This window comes from Poecilia formosa, unplaced genomic scaffold, assembly GCF_000485575.1.
Source record: "Poecilia formosa unplaced genomic scaffold, Poecilia_formosa-5.1.2 Scaffold38, whole genome shotgun sequence".
Classification (NCBI taxonomy): domain Eukaryota; kingdom Metazoa; phylum Chordata; class Actinopteri; order Cyprinodontiformes; family Poeciliidae; genus Poecilia; species Poecilia formosa.
In genome coordinates this window covers 807,214-823,941 of record NW_006799977.1, presented here as the reverse complement: position 1 = coordinate 823,941, position 16,728 = coordinate 807,214, and the positions used below count along the sequence as shown (strand labels likewise).

The 16,728-nt window shown below is 39.1% G+C and overlaps 1 protein-coding gene across 3 annotated transcripts; it reads left to right on the top strand.

Annotated features, from left to right (window-relative positions):
• The first annotated feature begins 3,260 nt into the window (after positions 1-3,260).
• On the top strand, positions 3,261-16,663 carry tmem125a (transmembrane protein 125a). 3 transcript variants are annotated; one of them, XM_016670867.1, is made up of 4 exons: positions 3,261-3,557; positions 9,701-10,693; positions 10,810-10,959; positions 15,477-16,663. In XM_016670867.1, the coding sequence occupies exon 4, from the start codon at positions 15,868-15,870 to the stop codon at positions 16,564-16,566; it is 699 nt and encodes a 232-aa protein (XP_016526353.1). In that variant the 5' UTR covers positions 3,261-3,557; positions 9,701-10,693; positions 10,810-10,959; positions 15,477-15,867; the 3' UTR covers positions 16,567-16,663. The 3 variants fall into 3 exon arrangements, with proteins under 3 accessions (XP_016526353.1, XP_007550895.1, XP_007550894.1); XM_007550833.2 differs by adding an exon at positions 7,994-8,115 and having other exon boundaries at positions 9,701-10,959; XM_007550832.2 differs by having other exon boundaries at positions 9,701-10,959.
• Positions 16,664-16,728: the final 65 nt, after the last annotated feature.

The following is a 16,728-nucleotide window of genomic DNA, read 5'->3' as shown; positions in this document are numbered from 1 at the left end:
AAATTTAAACTAGGACTGGGTGTGGAAAATGAATCAAATTTAAATAAGAGCTAATGTGCAAACACTTTGAGGGGAAGCATTACAAATTAATCTAAAATTAAAATCAGAAAGTAAAAGAAGCAGAAGTAGAAAAAATGTAGAAATAAAAACAATGTTAATTGAAAAACAAGCCAAAAAGCAAAGTTCATAAAAGAGCAGATGTTGAACTTTTAAGTCAGCCAACAAATTATGTTTTATTTTTATAACATTCTGTATTTGAAATAACTTTCTGATATGTAATTTTTATTAAGAAAATTCTTTTCAAATACAAATTCAAAAACACCTTAATGATCCCAAAGTGATCATTTATGCTTGCATAAGAATCTGTGTGTTTTAGATATCTCTTTGTTTTGAGTTCAGACAAAATATGGCTAGATTCCATTAATAGTCATTATGTGTGTGCAGATATTATAAATTACCTAGTCGTTTCCATTAATCATGAACAATGTCCTTCTTTCTTCGCTTGTTCAAGATGTTCCTTATTTTTCAATATTTTTCAAAAGTCTATTTTTTATACATTACTCTACGGATCTCTGATTTACCTACTCTCAAAATACTGCCAATCTATTTTGTTAGAAATCTGCTGTTTGATTACATAGTCATGCTTCTTCTTGGAGGAAATGTGATGTTTTCTTATGCCAGTGTCACTACTGCTGACAGTCTGTCACAGTTCTGCTCATAAGTCTTCCAGGTGGAGCTTTCACATGATAGACACAGATGGAGTCTTCCAGCCACGAAGAGCAACTGAAGGAAAACAACTCATTGAGACTCACAGGCTGTCAACCTCTAAGCAGAGAGCAGGCATCAGAGAAAAAAAGGCCATATTTGGAGTCGAATTTTGCAACTTGTTTTGTCTTGAAATGTTTATGCTTTCAAATTATTTTAATGTTTTCCACAGAAATAGTGGACTCTGTAGGGCTAACACATAAGAAGTCATTAAAGCCAATTCAAGTAAAATATATCAAATTAATCAATTTTCCATGAATGAACTTGATTGATAAAATCATTATTTTTGTATAAAATATATGTAGCTGCATTTAAATTGACCATATCATTGCACAATTTAATATTTTGAAAATAAATCCACTAACTGGAAAAACTGTTGTGATAGAATGATTTGGGTTTTTGGCCATATTGAAATTACTTTACTTTGCAAAACTGCAATGGCAACACACAGGTCACATGATCAAGCACTGGACATTGCCACTGGCGCAAACCATGAATAAGATGACAGGAAGTAGCTGAAGGATCGTGGCGTGGTATGTTTTGTTGACGACTTATCGCGTGAACTAAATTATTCGCCTGTGATTTTAACTGCATTTCTTATTTAACCGAAATACCATAATTGCAAATGCATCCAGTCCAACACCATAGAGTTAAGTCTCCAGGGAATCTGAGAAATGGGAGCGTATACCGGGAAGGATAATGCTAGCAAAATTCACCATAAAAAAGCAAGTGACAATAAGTTTAGTAAAGCAGATTTATTCCATCTGGAAATAGTCAGACATAGCCATGTTGGTGTTCACTATACTTTTGTCTTTTCTTGTTTACCTTTTTGAAAATGAACTATTATTAAATTTACACTCAGCTCTGGAGAATAGTGTTTTTACATGATTCCAATTATGAGACATCAGCAGCTAAATGGATGTGAGGTAGTCTTGGCCTAACCAAAGAGAATCAATCATTCAGTCTTGGAGTCAGAGATGCCTTCATCAATGTGTTATATCACACACACACCAAGGTTATTTATCAGCCCAACCAACTGACATAGGAGGTATTTTCTTTCAAAAAAAAAAAAAAAAAATGAAATGCTGAGAAGACGCTGCCACACAAATTGGTGCTGTGATGCGTGTGATGAACAAACAAAACGACAAAAGTGTTTCTGCATCCAGATGCAGTCCCACTTTCACACTCCCAGATTCTCTTTCACATTCACAATACTGTAACCGACACAAGTACACTAATCAGCTCCTGCAGCTTTGGTCTATAAATAACATTTTTCTGCCAGCACATGACAATTCTGTGGTAGCACCACAATACGTAAGTGACGAACCATGAATGAGGTACTTGATCTAATTTTGGATCGCAGCCCTGATGAGGATGAAAATATCGAACTTGAAGAACAAGCACTGCCAGAAAGAAACCTGCTGAAATGCTGAATATGATCCACACTGTTACCGCTGTACTGATGAAGAGGCACAAATAATGCCACATATTCAGAGATGAGTTCACACACGTGAATGCTTTCTGAACTCCTATCTTCTACTTTCCAAGAGATATTCTATTATCACATATTATGTTGTTTTAATAATTTTGAAAAACCCTTCATGTGTGATTATACGTAAATTTTTGAAAAAGAGCCTTGCCAAATATTACTTTCCTCTGCAAATTTCAAACTAAACTTTTAGATTATCTGAACTAATAAAAGCTTTAAAATCTGAACTAATTAAGTAACACAAACTCAGACCAAGCCATGTTCTTAAAGAAAATGTCATATTGCCCAAATGAAGGTGAACCTGATCAAAAGGGAATATGTTAAATACCAATGAAAATATTAATCAGCACATCTTATATTAACCATGCCAGAGTAGTCTGGTTCATAAGGTTATTTTCAAACAATGATGAAGCCATTATTCTACAATGATAAACTTAATCAGTGTGTAAAACCTCTAAACAACTTCATTCAAAAAAAAATATATATATATAATAAAGTTAATATTTTAAATGTATAGATCACTTATAGATAGCCTAAGCTTTGTCATACAATTTTAATAGCTTGCCCCAAATCATAAGATGTCTGAAATACCTAAAAACACAAAGAGATTAATGCTTAAAAGTTCTTAATTGCAGTTTTTACTTTTGCACATTATTACAGGTCTCCTCTGTATTTGTATTAATGCTTCTAAAAAAAAAAAAAAAAGACGGAATACCAGAACTAATACTTGGAGGTCATGCATATCCAGTCAGTGTCCAGAGATTATTGATTCCACTTTATTATTCCACAGGTGCTGTTACACCTGAGGGGGTAATAAAGGATTTTTCTATTCCATTCTATTGGCTGACTTATCTATCACAGATGGTCTGGAGTTGTTAAAATGACTTCTGTTCAATAAATCTGTCCCCCCTCGGGGTTTTATATGTTATTGGCTCTCGTCACGTGCGGGGCTCCCCGCTAAGACCCGCGGCAGAGCATCGGTTGATTGGCCGCCTCTTCCTCTGTCTCCACCCAGCAGCGTCCCCTGCCGCCGCTCGCTGCCACACCTGCATTAAACGGGGGAAGTCCGTCGATGCGGTGAGCAGGCGAAGGAGAGACGCTGAGTCTGCGGACGGACAGCCAACGGAGGCAGCGAGACGGGCACTACAGCCGCCAGGATCGGAACCTCCTGGTCCGAAAGGCTGAAGGTGCTCAGCGAGAGACAGCTGTGGGACTTTACGTAGCCCACGCATGGCTGAATATTAAAAAAAGGACCCTCACGGCTCAGAAAGGAAGACATCAGACTGACAAACCAAGTGCGCAGGTAAGACTCGTTTAATAACCCAGCATCCCTAAAGAATGGAGCTGTGCTGTTAGGGTCTAACTTTTTTTCCTTTCTAAATCAAACTTATTTAATTTGACTGATTTAAACTTTGATGTAAGTTTTTTACTATCACATTAGAATGCTTTTTGAAGGTTTTCATTTTGTGTATATGCTTTATTAGTTACTTAATTATTTGGATAATAAACTTAACCCTTTCGTCTTTTGTGCGTTTTGTGTGTTATCTATCTTTCCTTTTCGTTTTTATGTTTATTTTGAAAAGAAATTATTCTTTTCAAATAGGATCTAGTTAGAGCTTATTGCATGATCTTTAAAGTGCTTCAACGTGCTTAGCTGTGTAAAAGAAAACCTCAGCAATAACCATTATGATGTGCCTTCGAATTATGCATCACAAAACGTTCATTTAACATTGTTACAAAAAGTTTTTACTTTCTGGGTCATTTGTCTGACAGGAATAAATATACACAATACAAACTTTTTAGCATTTTCAATAAAAATCATTCTAAGATTTTACTAACCTGGATGGCGTTCCTCTTCCAGCTGAAGTGTTATACCTCTGCCTTCTTTTATAAACTGCTGTTCTGTCCCATCAAAACAAGGGCGTAAAACATGTCAGTAATTTTACACCCTAACCTTTGCACTGGCTAGGCCTGCAGTCTCAAAGTGCTTACTGTAATGCTGAAATACTCTGTATCTCATCAGTTCACAAGGCTACTGTCATATCAGTTTTGCTGCATTGTGGAAAATCCATAAAAACACACATAAAGGAAGTGTTGTTGAAGCTGTATTCAATATTGCAATTGGAACAGGTCGATACATGGTTGCACGGGCATGACCCCCAATGGGCTGCTATTATAGATCGGTCATAATGTTGATGGCGGATTAATCATGACAGGGCATATGAAATAGGCTTTACAAGCATGCAGTCACCCTCAGTCTTCTGAAAACACTCCTCAGTGCTTTTAAGGTGACGTCTAACGCTTAAAACACAAGCCAGGCCGAAAACAACATGTGATAGACCTCGTTAAGAAACAGCCTGAAGTCAATAAGAAGAGCAGGATGAAAGAAGCAGAGAAAAAAATAAAACAAAGTGAGTCAGTAAATGAGTGTGTTGAAGTTACGAGACCAAAATTTGTGTATGTGTGTGTAAGAGATGGACATCGCATACACTAATGGAAGTAAAGGGGAGATCATAATGTGAGGTATCCTCCAGGGATTTTTTGCATGTGCACACAGTCGAGCATGTAGGGTGTGGGCAACAACAGTCGTATTGATTGTGCTCATTTCTGTCCCTGGGCACATTACAAGGCCACTAATAAACATAATCAGTTTCACACAATCCTGCTAAAGACTACAATGACTTATTTTTTAGAGAATTTCTCCTAAATTTGTTCCAACATCGCTTCAGTAATGCATTGTTAGCATTTTGTTACCCTTGAACCACCCAGAAAACACTTATAACATTATTTGCTTGGATAGATGAAATGGCTGCTTAATTTTAGGCATAGTAAATCATTTCAAAATTAAAGCCTTAGCAAGAAAGAATATAAACAACTCACACTGTCTGCAATTTGTAAGTTACCCTGCCCCCATGAAAAGGATGGCCACATGGTGATACTGCTACCATGTTTCATTTCAAGGATAGTGTGTTCACTGTTTTCTTTTTATATATGTTTTTATTTTTTACTTGACATACAATGCACTTTGTATTTAAACCACAAAGCTTAACTTTGGTCCCGTCTGACAAGAGCACTTTCTTCCATATGTTTGCACTGCCTCCTATCTTACTTGCTTCCTTTTTTCAACAGTTGAACAAGCTTATAACTTTTCAATAAACATGTGATTTATAAAGTGAATTAATTACTAATAGTTCTGTTATCCACAGTTTCTCTCGCCTAGAATGTCACTATGTGGGTGCAATGATGATGACAGGAAATGATTTCTCTTAAAATAATTCCCATTTTCTCCCTTTTAAAAATCAAAACTTCATGTTAATTAAAGAACTTAGTCAGTTTAAATTATATCAGTCCAATTTTGGCAGATTTTTATACTGCAGTTATCTTGCTTGTGTCAGCATAACTTCATCCAGATGCCAGAAAAAGCTTGAAGTTATCTTTTTGGATTTTATATGAAATAAGATAAAGTTTTAAAATTTCAGACTGTGCTGTTTTTGAAGAATATCCGTTAACAGTAGAATAGTCCAGTTAACAAAGGAGCTCCTGCAGAAGGCTGTGTTACAGAGGTATATTAGAAGCCTCTGACTGAAGACACTCAGTTGTTCTATATCATTGTCATGAACAGGTTCATCAGGGTGTTTCATAATGTTCTTCATTTTATGAAGTACTCTCCTGAGGTTCTACAGTAGTGTCCTGAACTAAACCAGGATTCTTTTTCACCTCATTTACCCTTTTGAAGCCACTGCCTGAGAAGCTTTTACCCCAACAGATGATGGCAGGAGATTCCACAGGAGATTTATAGAAGATTTGCAGCATCTTGCTCCAAACATTTCCACTAGAAATCTACAATCATCTCCTATATCATCTTGAAATCTTTAAGTGCGCAGAAGTGGATTTAAAAAAGCAATGCTAGGTGATATTAGGAACAAAGCAGTCTTTCACCCATTATCAGCAGCAAAGTGGCAGAAGGAGACTTGCATGTTAATTGGTGAATTTATTGCTGTTCTAATATTCACAGCTGTACATGGCCATAGGGAGCAACTGGCTGGCCTGCGTTTTTATCTTTTAGATTTTTCTTTTAAATTGAGAATAACTGAGACACCCATTGGGTCTATGAGCCGCAAGTTATACGCATCACTCTCTTTCGTTACTGACGGTTTAAAAAGAGTCTGTTGCGTAATTATATGTCAGTCACATCACCACTGTTACAACCTGCAGCTTCTTCAGTTTAAATATCAAAGACCAACCACTAAATCCAACTTTATGATTATCAGTTGTTTAAGTGTATTTATGGGTTAGGGGGATAAAACTCCTGGTCATTTAGTTAATTTGCAAGTCTGTACTTTTACGGTTTTGATCATTTTGTACCCAGAATTGTTCTGGATACCAGCTGTGTAATGTACCAGCTGTGCACCAATCTGTACCAGCCTTAAGGATACTCCACATCATCTTTGATTATCTATGATATAAAGTACTTTTTAATAATCTGGTCACATGTTAGTGCTAGAAAATGTGGTTACGTGACCCGTATGAATTATATCTGTCTGCAGGAAGTCATCCAAAGTCATTTTGGGTTGATCAGGGCTCCTAATCTCTCATATTTGATAAGACTCTACTGGTCCAAACAGGGATTAAAACCACAGTAAATGGACATTGAGTTTAATATCAAATACTCAGTAAATGATATACAAAAGATTAAATTCTTAACAAGATTAAATCTTTTTTATGATGATCTCTTTTTTGACACTAGTGTCATTTATTGAATAGTAAATAGAGTGGAGAGAGAGGAGGAACACATGCAGCAAACGGTCTGAGACCAGGAATCGAACCCAAGACAACGACGTCAAGGACTGTAGCCTCTGCACAAGGTGCTCATGCTCTGCCAACTGAACCACCCAATGCCTCTGATTACTTATCTCTTTAATGAATCACCATACCTAACTACCAAGACAAATAAACTGATTATGCAATGGTTAAGTACATAGGTACGCATTGACTCAGATACAGGTACAAAATGAAAGGCTGGAAGTGTTATTGTGAAAAGAACAAAAGCACAGTGTTGTTTTTAATTCTTAATAGGCACAATTTGCTATCATAAAAGCTAAACATGTAAAGTTTTGCTTCTGCTATTTTGACAGGAAAACAAAAATGTACATTATGCACTTAACAGCCTCCTGTCATTGTGCAAAGAAAAAGTGGGGAGGATGGGGTCACCAGGGAGTATCTACACAGATCTCCTCCCTCTGCCTCAAAACATATTTGGCCAGTTTATTGCGAAGTGAGGGTATGCCTGAGTGTCTGACTCTGTGAATACCTATGTGATTGACTGATCCTTGCTGTACTTTACCTTATGCCTGATGGCATCTTCTTTGGCCTTGAAAAAAATAATAAATGTACATAAAATGTATGACATGACCTCCAACCAGCACTGTATTGAATCAGATAGTGTTGGACTTTATCTTCATCAACAGAAACTGACAGTTTTCTTATATTAAACTGATAAAAATTGATATAAGCAGTCTTACCTTTTTTAAGATCCAGGCTTTTACTGGTGACATTCATTTCCGTAAGACCTTACTGAGGTAGAATAGATAATGTTGACACAGGAAAACAGTTGTTTATGTTAGCATATATTATTCCGCAAGGGCATTTGAGTCAGACAATCTCTTACTTGGATCCAGATGAGGATCTGTGGCAGTGGCAGGCAATCTTACCTCCCCCATCTACTCACCTTGTCTGCAGCACCAACAATCCAACAGGCAGCACAAACGAGAAACACAGAGTGGCCACTGAGAGGAGGCCTGGTGGTGAGACAGAGGAGCACAGGAGCAAGGTGCCTAAACCTGCAGCTTTATGCCAGATAAGTAGGTGTAGGAGGGGAAAAAGATGGAGATAAATGTGTGTATGTGTGCATGTGTGCATTTGTAATACCTTGTGGGGACCATTGTCCTAACATATAATACGTTGTGGGAACCCACTGTTCTCCATGCCGACCAAAGCCTGGTCCCCACAAGGAGAAACACTCTTTTTGGGTCAGGGGTCAGATTAAAGTGTGAATTGAGTTTTTTGGGGGGTTAGGGTTAAGTATGTAATGGTTAGGGTTAGGGCTAGGAGAAGGGAAAAGGTTTAGGCTGTAGAAATGAATGGAAGTCAATGGAAAGTCCCCACAAAGATAGCCACACAAACGTGTGTGTGCATGTGCTTGCATGATAGCGTGTCAGTGGGAAAAAAGTGGTTAGCTTCCTGGGCTGCTCAGAGGCTGTTTTTAACCAAAAACTGAGAAAATATCTTAGTCAGTAGATGTCTCAATTAATCTGGCTGGGACAATTGTGTAAATGGGAAGTTTAAAATCTAATTAAATTTCACAAAAGTCTATAATCACACAGTTAGCTCCATTGAATTGTTCCATGAAACATAAAATGGTGATAATTTTCTGAAATTCAGACAACTGGCTTTAAAGTGCAACTGAGATTGACGGGCATACACATCTGGTGTTAAACCAACAAAAAGAGAAAAAAAAACAAACATTTGAACTCATAACGCAATATGATGGGTTAAAGTATCACTCACCTATTAGGATCTGCATCCCTGCAAGATCTCAAATTTAACAGCATCCATCCTAAAAGTTAAGATATTTTTCCATAAAGGTTATTAAAGAAGTGGGACAAAATACACTGGTACTGGGTTTGTGATGTGCCTCTTTGTTTTCTACCACTGTCATTTAAGTCTTCTACTGCCCAGATGTGTTTATAGTTGGAGAGAGTATAGTTGGATGCTTCAAACCTGATTTGATACAAACATTGGCTTTATGGCCAACTATTTAAATGTAGAAACATGGAATCTAAAAACATCAAAATAAGTCTTAAGCATAGCTACATCAGGATTTCATGGGTAACACATTTCCATGTTCATAGTGAAACCTTAAACCACTACAGAGACTGGATGGCACTTCACTAGACAGACCTGACTTTATTCAAAAGTATTATATTTTAATACCCATAGATCTCATGACAGAAAACCCTTTTACATCCCAAAAACTCTACTATATAACTTGTATTATATACAATTATTGTCTTGCAAGTTTACAAAATACTTTATGATCAGTAGTTGTCAAATCCTTCTAAGGGGTTTTCAACTTTTCTGCAGATTATGCTGAGTTGTCTCCCATGTTCAAACTTTTGTTGGTTCTTTATTAAAGTATTAGTTTAAGGGCGTTCACAGTTATGCAACCAGGTTTTTGAATTCCCAGATGAAGAACTCATGATATGTGACATTTAAGACGGAAAACTTTCTAAAATGATTTGTGTAACAATTACAAAATCCTGTTTGTATCACGTCAGTGTGTACACTTTCAGATAAGATAAGATGTAAGAGAGAACCTCAGAGACAGCTACAGAACAGAAGGTGCTGTTTTGGTTAAAAGTATTTCTGTCTTTCTGCCTCTCTTAGGTTTTCCTTTGTGATCCCTGACAGAGAGGACAGTGACTCTGACTCGGACATTGTCTCTGCACCGTTTCCGGACAGTGAGGCTCCCCGAGGTCCTCGCCTGTCCATTGTATCGGGAGAGAGAGAGAGGGAGAAAAAGAAAAATCCAGCTTGTCTACATAAAGACCTATTCAGCATCATTCCTCTTGGCCGACAACAACAGAATCCACCAAGAAAAGCAGTGTCCTTAGCCCTGAGCAATTCCCTTCATCCTTAGCCCCTTCTTCTCAAACCGCTTTACACCTATTCCTCCCCCTCAGCCTCAATCCACTTCCCAGCCTTATCCCCCATTTGAAGTCCCACATGACAGCTCAGAAACATCCGTTACCCTACCAGTCCACACGAGCCTGCTCTCCTCTCCCTCCAGCCCCTGTGGCGCTTGGCACCAGTGCCCATCACATAGACAGATGGAGCCAACCCTGACCCCGCTCTTCGCCCGTGGGGATGCCAAGAGATTCAACGCCTGAGTAAAGGAGAGGGGCGGGGGTTGGAGTGAGAGTGAGCGTGACGAAAAGGAACAGGAAGAGCAGAAGGAGAGCATCACACTGTCACCACGGCAACACGTCACACAAACTCCTGTGGACTCCCCATCAGCTGTAGTCGATGCTCTCGGATAAAATCGCGCGCAGCGGGAAGTTCGGCTCATGTTTTCCCTTTGGCATGTTTTTACTTTGGGCGTTTGACAGAAAAATCTTGCTCTAGCTTTTTTTTTTTTTGTCTGGGCAAGGTGTCATCAAAATACTTGATGAGGAAACCAAAGATACAGGAGGAAAACCATTTTTCTATGACACACAGACTCTGAACACTAATTTTAGATAGAAGTGAGCACCAAATGGAAACGGACTGAGAGAACTGAGTCAATAATTTGTTTCACCTGAGGAAACCAGAAGATAGAAATCTTGTGGGACTTCACACGCTGTGGGTGTGCTTTTCCCTCTTGTTACCTGCGACATTCATGTATGCAATACAATAATTACATGAGTATTAACTTTGCACAGGAGCGTTATCAGATTCATTTTCCCGATGCCAAACTTTGCCTGTTTGGATCCTGTTTTTTTTACATTTTTCTGCAGATGATCAGGACTCAGATGAGCATACAATACCAGGCAACCAATTTTAAGAGAGCCACGTTCCACAATAAATGAAGTACTAATAGCCAGTGAAATGAATCCAGCTGGCCAACATAACAGAGAGGGGAATACCGGCATCCCAAAGCTTCCCAGGTAATTGGAGTGCAGCATACAGTGTTTTACTCTGAGGCACAGCTCCTCTGATGACCTAGTAGGCTGGAAACATAGAGGGGAAGCAGAGAAAAGGAGACAGAATGATACTCTGTGTCCATGGTTTACAGTTACAATGTCTTTTGAGAGTTGTCATCTTCACTCTCTGTGAATTAGCATAACAAAGATTGTTAGGACTATTAATGTCTGATTTTTTTCACTTCAGTTTATACTGAAGCATCTGGAACACATTTATTATTCCTGTCAGCTAAGAGACAAACATTTTTAAAAATGGTATCTTTTAGCAGCAGTCATTTAATCACAAGTTTTGAGGTGTGCAGTTTTCTTTTGGTTTTTAAAGGTACTTCAGGGAGTAAAAGACATTGATGTGATCAGCAGTTAGTGATAGTTTAAGTAAGGAATAATTTGAGTGCAAGGCAACTGAACATGGAGCCGAAGCTGATGAAGCAAAAACGATGACATTGCATTGAAAATACTGATGTTGAGCAAAAATGCTTAACACAAAATACTAAAGCCCACATTTCTAAAGAGAAACATTTAAATGGCACTTTGTTGAGTGAAGGGAAGGAGGCCATTAGAAATCTTGTCTAAAGAGTACTATCTTTAAGACCTAATAGATGTTGCAATTTCTTCTCCCATTCTGACTAGCATTGTTACTTTATGTGGACAAAATATACTTACAGTTATTGCTATCTGTCTTTGCTGTGACATCATTATCCCTGAAGGGAGTTGAAGGATTTTTCTTCAAGCCTAAGCTCTCCTGATTCTGTGTAAGACTCCATAATTGTTATTCAGCAACAAATGTCTCAGAAGCAGCAACGGTGTCCCTCAGGGATGCGTTCTCTCCCCACGCCCTTCTCTCTTTACACAAATGGTTGCTCCTCATTGGAACCATCTGTGAAACTTGCAGATGTCAATGCTGCTTCTGGTCTGATCCAGGACAGTGATCAGTCTGTATACAGACAGGAGGTGGATCGGCTTGTTCAGGAGGAAACACAGTTCAAATAGACTGTTTTTTGGAAGGATGAGGAAAAGTCCAGTCTCTTCCTCCATTTACTTTCAATAATTTCACGTACTTTTCTGGTGTAGCACAACCTTTAGAAAAGAGGAAGAGCTCACTTGAACTTATTCAACACATTTCCATTGGGACGCTAATTTTTTGTAGGTGAAAGAATTTCATTTCCTTTTTAGAAGTATTGGTTACACATGCGATATTTGTGCTCATCCGCCACGTATGATTTAAGTCCTAAGTCCAAAATATGATGGCATTTTCCCTTTAGTCATACCGTTTGAGTTATTAGTTCTTAGTATCAACAAAACAAATGAATAGTTGAAATGCTGTGGATTAATAGAGACAAACAAATAACTACTAAGATGTGAAGTTCTCACTTTAAACATTAAGGTTTCTTTTGCATCAGTCATGTTGTGAAATGCATTTAAAAGAATCTACATTTATCTGTGTCATCATAGTCACAATATTAGGTAAAATCTTTGCAATATAAGAAATGGCAAACAGAACAAGAATCTGGCCACATCTGTTTTATTATATCTGATGGTAATAAAACAATCATATAACTCAAGATAATCTGTAAAACGTCGTTTGGCAAAATATAATAATACACTTATTCAGTTTGACATACATAGATGGACTGCTTGTTTGTCTTTGCTTTACAGGTTATTTTGGTTCACAGGAGATTTCTTGCTCCTTTCTTCACCATATTAAAAGCTCTTATCAGATGTGTCAAACAGGAATGCTTATTACTCTTCTGGAGCCTAGAATGAGCTAAACAAAAAACATCAGCTCCTTGTAGTAATGCTCAAATGAGCCCAGCACAGACATGTTTGGACGTCTAGGTCCAATAGTTTATTACTTTTTTGCTTCTCTGCATCAGCTTTCAGCTCCTTTAAAGTAGGCCAGTGAAGCAGTGAGTCAGTGCTGTTCTACTGATATTTATGACACCAATCTGACACAGCTGATATGACAGAGTTTAGAGGTCACATAATGGATAAAAGTAGAAAAGCAGACAGAGCCCAGCGGTTGTGCCTCTCTGTGTGTCTGTGGTGAAGAGACTGTGGCCAACACAACATAAGTAAGATACAGTTGTGTCATTAAGGCTTCGATTTTATCTTATGATCTTTGTTGCATACCATTGCCTCTGGTTCAATCATCCGGTGGCTTCTCTGCTTTATGTTTCTCGGGGCTGTTGAAGGAAATAAAAACAATATTTCATGAAACGGTGCAGCATAAATCAAGGAGGCTCAGTAAACGTTAGCTGTAGATGGTGCTTCAGTATAAAAGATGGTTCTTCTCAGCTTTACACCTTGGGTGGCTCAACCTTTCAGACACTAAGAAAAACACACACACATACAACTCAATTACGGTGCTATTTCTGTGGCCTTACCTGTCACTGACACTGAGCTGAAGCCAGCTGGGATTAATTAGTGACTCACAAACACACTCACACACATGACTTGCACGCTAAATGTATCTTCATTTATGTCTTTCTTTGACAAACACAATGCAGTCACACCATAAAAGTGATAAAGTGACGCTGCATTCATATTGTCACCTTTCGCTATTCATTTACAACTGTTGGCAGCTATAAACACACACCAGGCATGCGTGTGTTTTTGGCCTAATTATTCATCAGACACAGGATGTGAAGAGCTTCCAGGACAGCTTGTTGCCAATAAACACCTCCCACCCCCCTGCTCTGCTGTAATTACCTCACTCTTCATTTCACACCTTGGTTATGCACCCTATATCTCCCCGTGTCAGGTTGCTATTGCTCTGCATCAGCGCAATGCAACACCTGTCTGATCTTGCATTTAGTATTTTGGGCGTGTTTTGTAAATAATTCTTCCAACAAAAAGTCAGAAAAGAAATGCGTTTGGTCCCAAAGATGGAGTAGGTAAAAAAAAAAAAAAAACCTCCAATCTTAAACCTGAATGCAAGATCATGTTTTGTTTACTCAGACTGTTATAGATTTGTGTTTGCCGGAGCGACATTTGTGTTTGCGAGATCAACAACTGGCGAGGACAAGCTGTAACTCCTGTCAGCTTACGTCGGCGCGCACAGAGCCATGCTGCGCACTAGTGACTTTGATGGAAACAGAGCCGCTGACAGGTTTTTAAAGGCAAGCTGTTGACTGCCATAACCTTGTGGCTGTTTAGTCTTCCAGTGTGCACTGTTTGTGTTAACATGATTTTGATAAGGGGCTTGGATAAGGTTACAAATAACGTCGCAGAGGCAGAATTTGCTGAGCATCGGGGAAATGACTAAAGAAGGAGAGAAAATGGGATTGAAAGTATTGGGCCATATATAAGGAGGATAATTTAATCCCTCATAAGGCATCGGCAATGCACATAAGATATTACTACTCAGCTGATATTCTTGCATGAGTTTGTTTGGAAAAAATAAAAATAAAAACTGTAGTAAAAAGTAGTTTATGTATTCGCTCCAGAATTTCATCTGTGTCTTTAAACGCAAATTGTTTATTCCATAGGAAGCTGATCCTTCTTTTTACTGAGCCGCCGCTGTGGTGGCAGCTCATTACCATAGTGATAATGAGAAATAGAAAAGGTTGCTAGAGTCAGCACAAGTTTGTTTTTCCTTTTTTTTGTTTTACACAGTCTGAACAGGAAGTTTGAGTGTTCAGAAAAACTGCGCGAGAATCATGTCATAATGTTATGTGACCAACATAACATGACCTACGTTTGTCCTAACACCTTGTACAATGAGCAGGATGATGATATCCAAATCTCCAATGATTACTAATAAAAATCCATAGCAAAGACTGTCATTCTGGGATCTATAGATGCAAACTATATGTTGATTTCTTCTATATTATGTCATGAGAAAGCTTTTTCTGTCTAACAACCATAATCACTCAATAAAACAAAAATCAAACAATAAATATGAGATGAGCCTTATCTCCACTGTAATGTATGGTGGAAGATTTGTGATGGAGAATCTGGAGAAAACTTTTACTAATATTTTACTCAGAGGTGCCAGTGTGTTGGGAGAGGAACTGACCAAATGTGAGATATTAATCATGCAGTGTGCAAAATATCTGTTTCATTTGTTTCATTAAAAAAAAATCCACAATTTTACAATCTGCAAAGGAATGAAGCTGAAAGTTTTTCCTTTACTCAGCATTAGAAGATCAAGATTCTTTATTATGTGCCGACCAGACACTTTTACGAAGTGTTGTTTTTTTTCTGTGGCGCTTTAATACTTCAAAATTTAACCTGATTTAACATTTTGTGCACATTTAGGCATTTTAGTAAATGCCTAAATGCTTGGTGGGGAAGAAAGATGGAGGAGCACTGGATCTATTTCTGTGCAATGATTTATTGTCTGGTTAGGAACAGAATAAATGTACCCAGTCAGTCATTGCAGCGTGCTTGCCACAGATCTCAGAATCAGTGGCAGAGAGGGCACCCATGAGAAAATAAACCCCACACACTACTGAATATATGTCTGTCTTATCTTCCAGGTGACTGCTGCCGCCGTGGAGGGACAAACTAAAAATTCTGCTGCTGCTGCCCGGATTCTTTGCTTTGAATATTGATGCAGTAAAGGACAATTTGTATCCACTGGCTGTGGGCTATAAAGATTTTCATTCACACAGAGGCAGCCGACCTAAGATGACTTTTCTGGGACCTTTTTGTACACACCGGTGCTGATAAGATCCAAATACACTGGGCTTAGAGGAGGCTTACAAATCCTGTAGCGTTTTAGATTTCCACAGTTAGAATTATGAATATTTTTATTTAAATCATCTGGAATCTTCTTTTGTTTTTGTCATCAAGAAATCTGACAAAAGACCAAGGTCATTGGTGGATTCTTCTGTCGTCCATATTCAGCTGGTTGGGAGTGGCAGCAGGATGCCAGAGTTGGACAACTTCCCCCCTCTGAATGAAGACAGAAGCCCAGATCTGGGCCTTAACGGTCCGGCGGACCCGGCCCAAATTCAGCACAGCATCCTTGAGGAGCAGGTGGAGCTGTGGTGGTTCAGAGACCCTGGGCGGTCTTTACTTTGCTACTGTGTCTCGGTGCTCCTAATCCTGGGCTGCGGACTCGGAGGCGTCGGCCTTCTCTCCACCACCACCAGCGTATCGAGCGAATGGCGGCTCGGCGCAGGCACGGCCCTGTGCCTGTTGGCCCTGGGCGTCCTGCTCAAGCAGCTGCTCAGCTCGGCCGTGCAGGACATGAACTGCGTCCGGAGTCGACACCAGATAGACATGCTGAAGAGCGGCGGCTTGTCCGACGTCTTGGTGGTTCTGATCACGGGGATGTCGCTGCTGATTTGTGGAGGGGTTCTCCTGCATTTAGCGCTGGTTCACCATATGCCGAAGCCGGGCCAAGCCCTCAATGACATGTACATCTCTGGAGTGGTTTTGCTGGCGGGTGGAGGAGTCGCCGTCGTGGGCGTTGGGATATACACGGTGGTGGCTGTCCTGCTGGGGAGGACGAGACACGGACGGAGACTTGTAGACCGAGTTCTGAATGTGTTTACCGTGTCAGGACACATGGACCGCCACGCTCGCAGGGAGACCGCCTCCAGCTTGGCCAACCTCATATGAGGTCCGACTGCAATGAAGCCGTGTTGGTTGGATGGTTCCTGTTTCAAGTTTACTGGAGAAAAATTTAATCTGATCAAAAGATTTGAAAAGAAAACAAGATCCATTCTTTTCTTCATTCAAATGTGCATGAAAGAAAGATGAAACAAATTTGGAAGATGTATA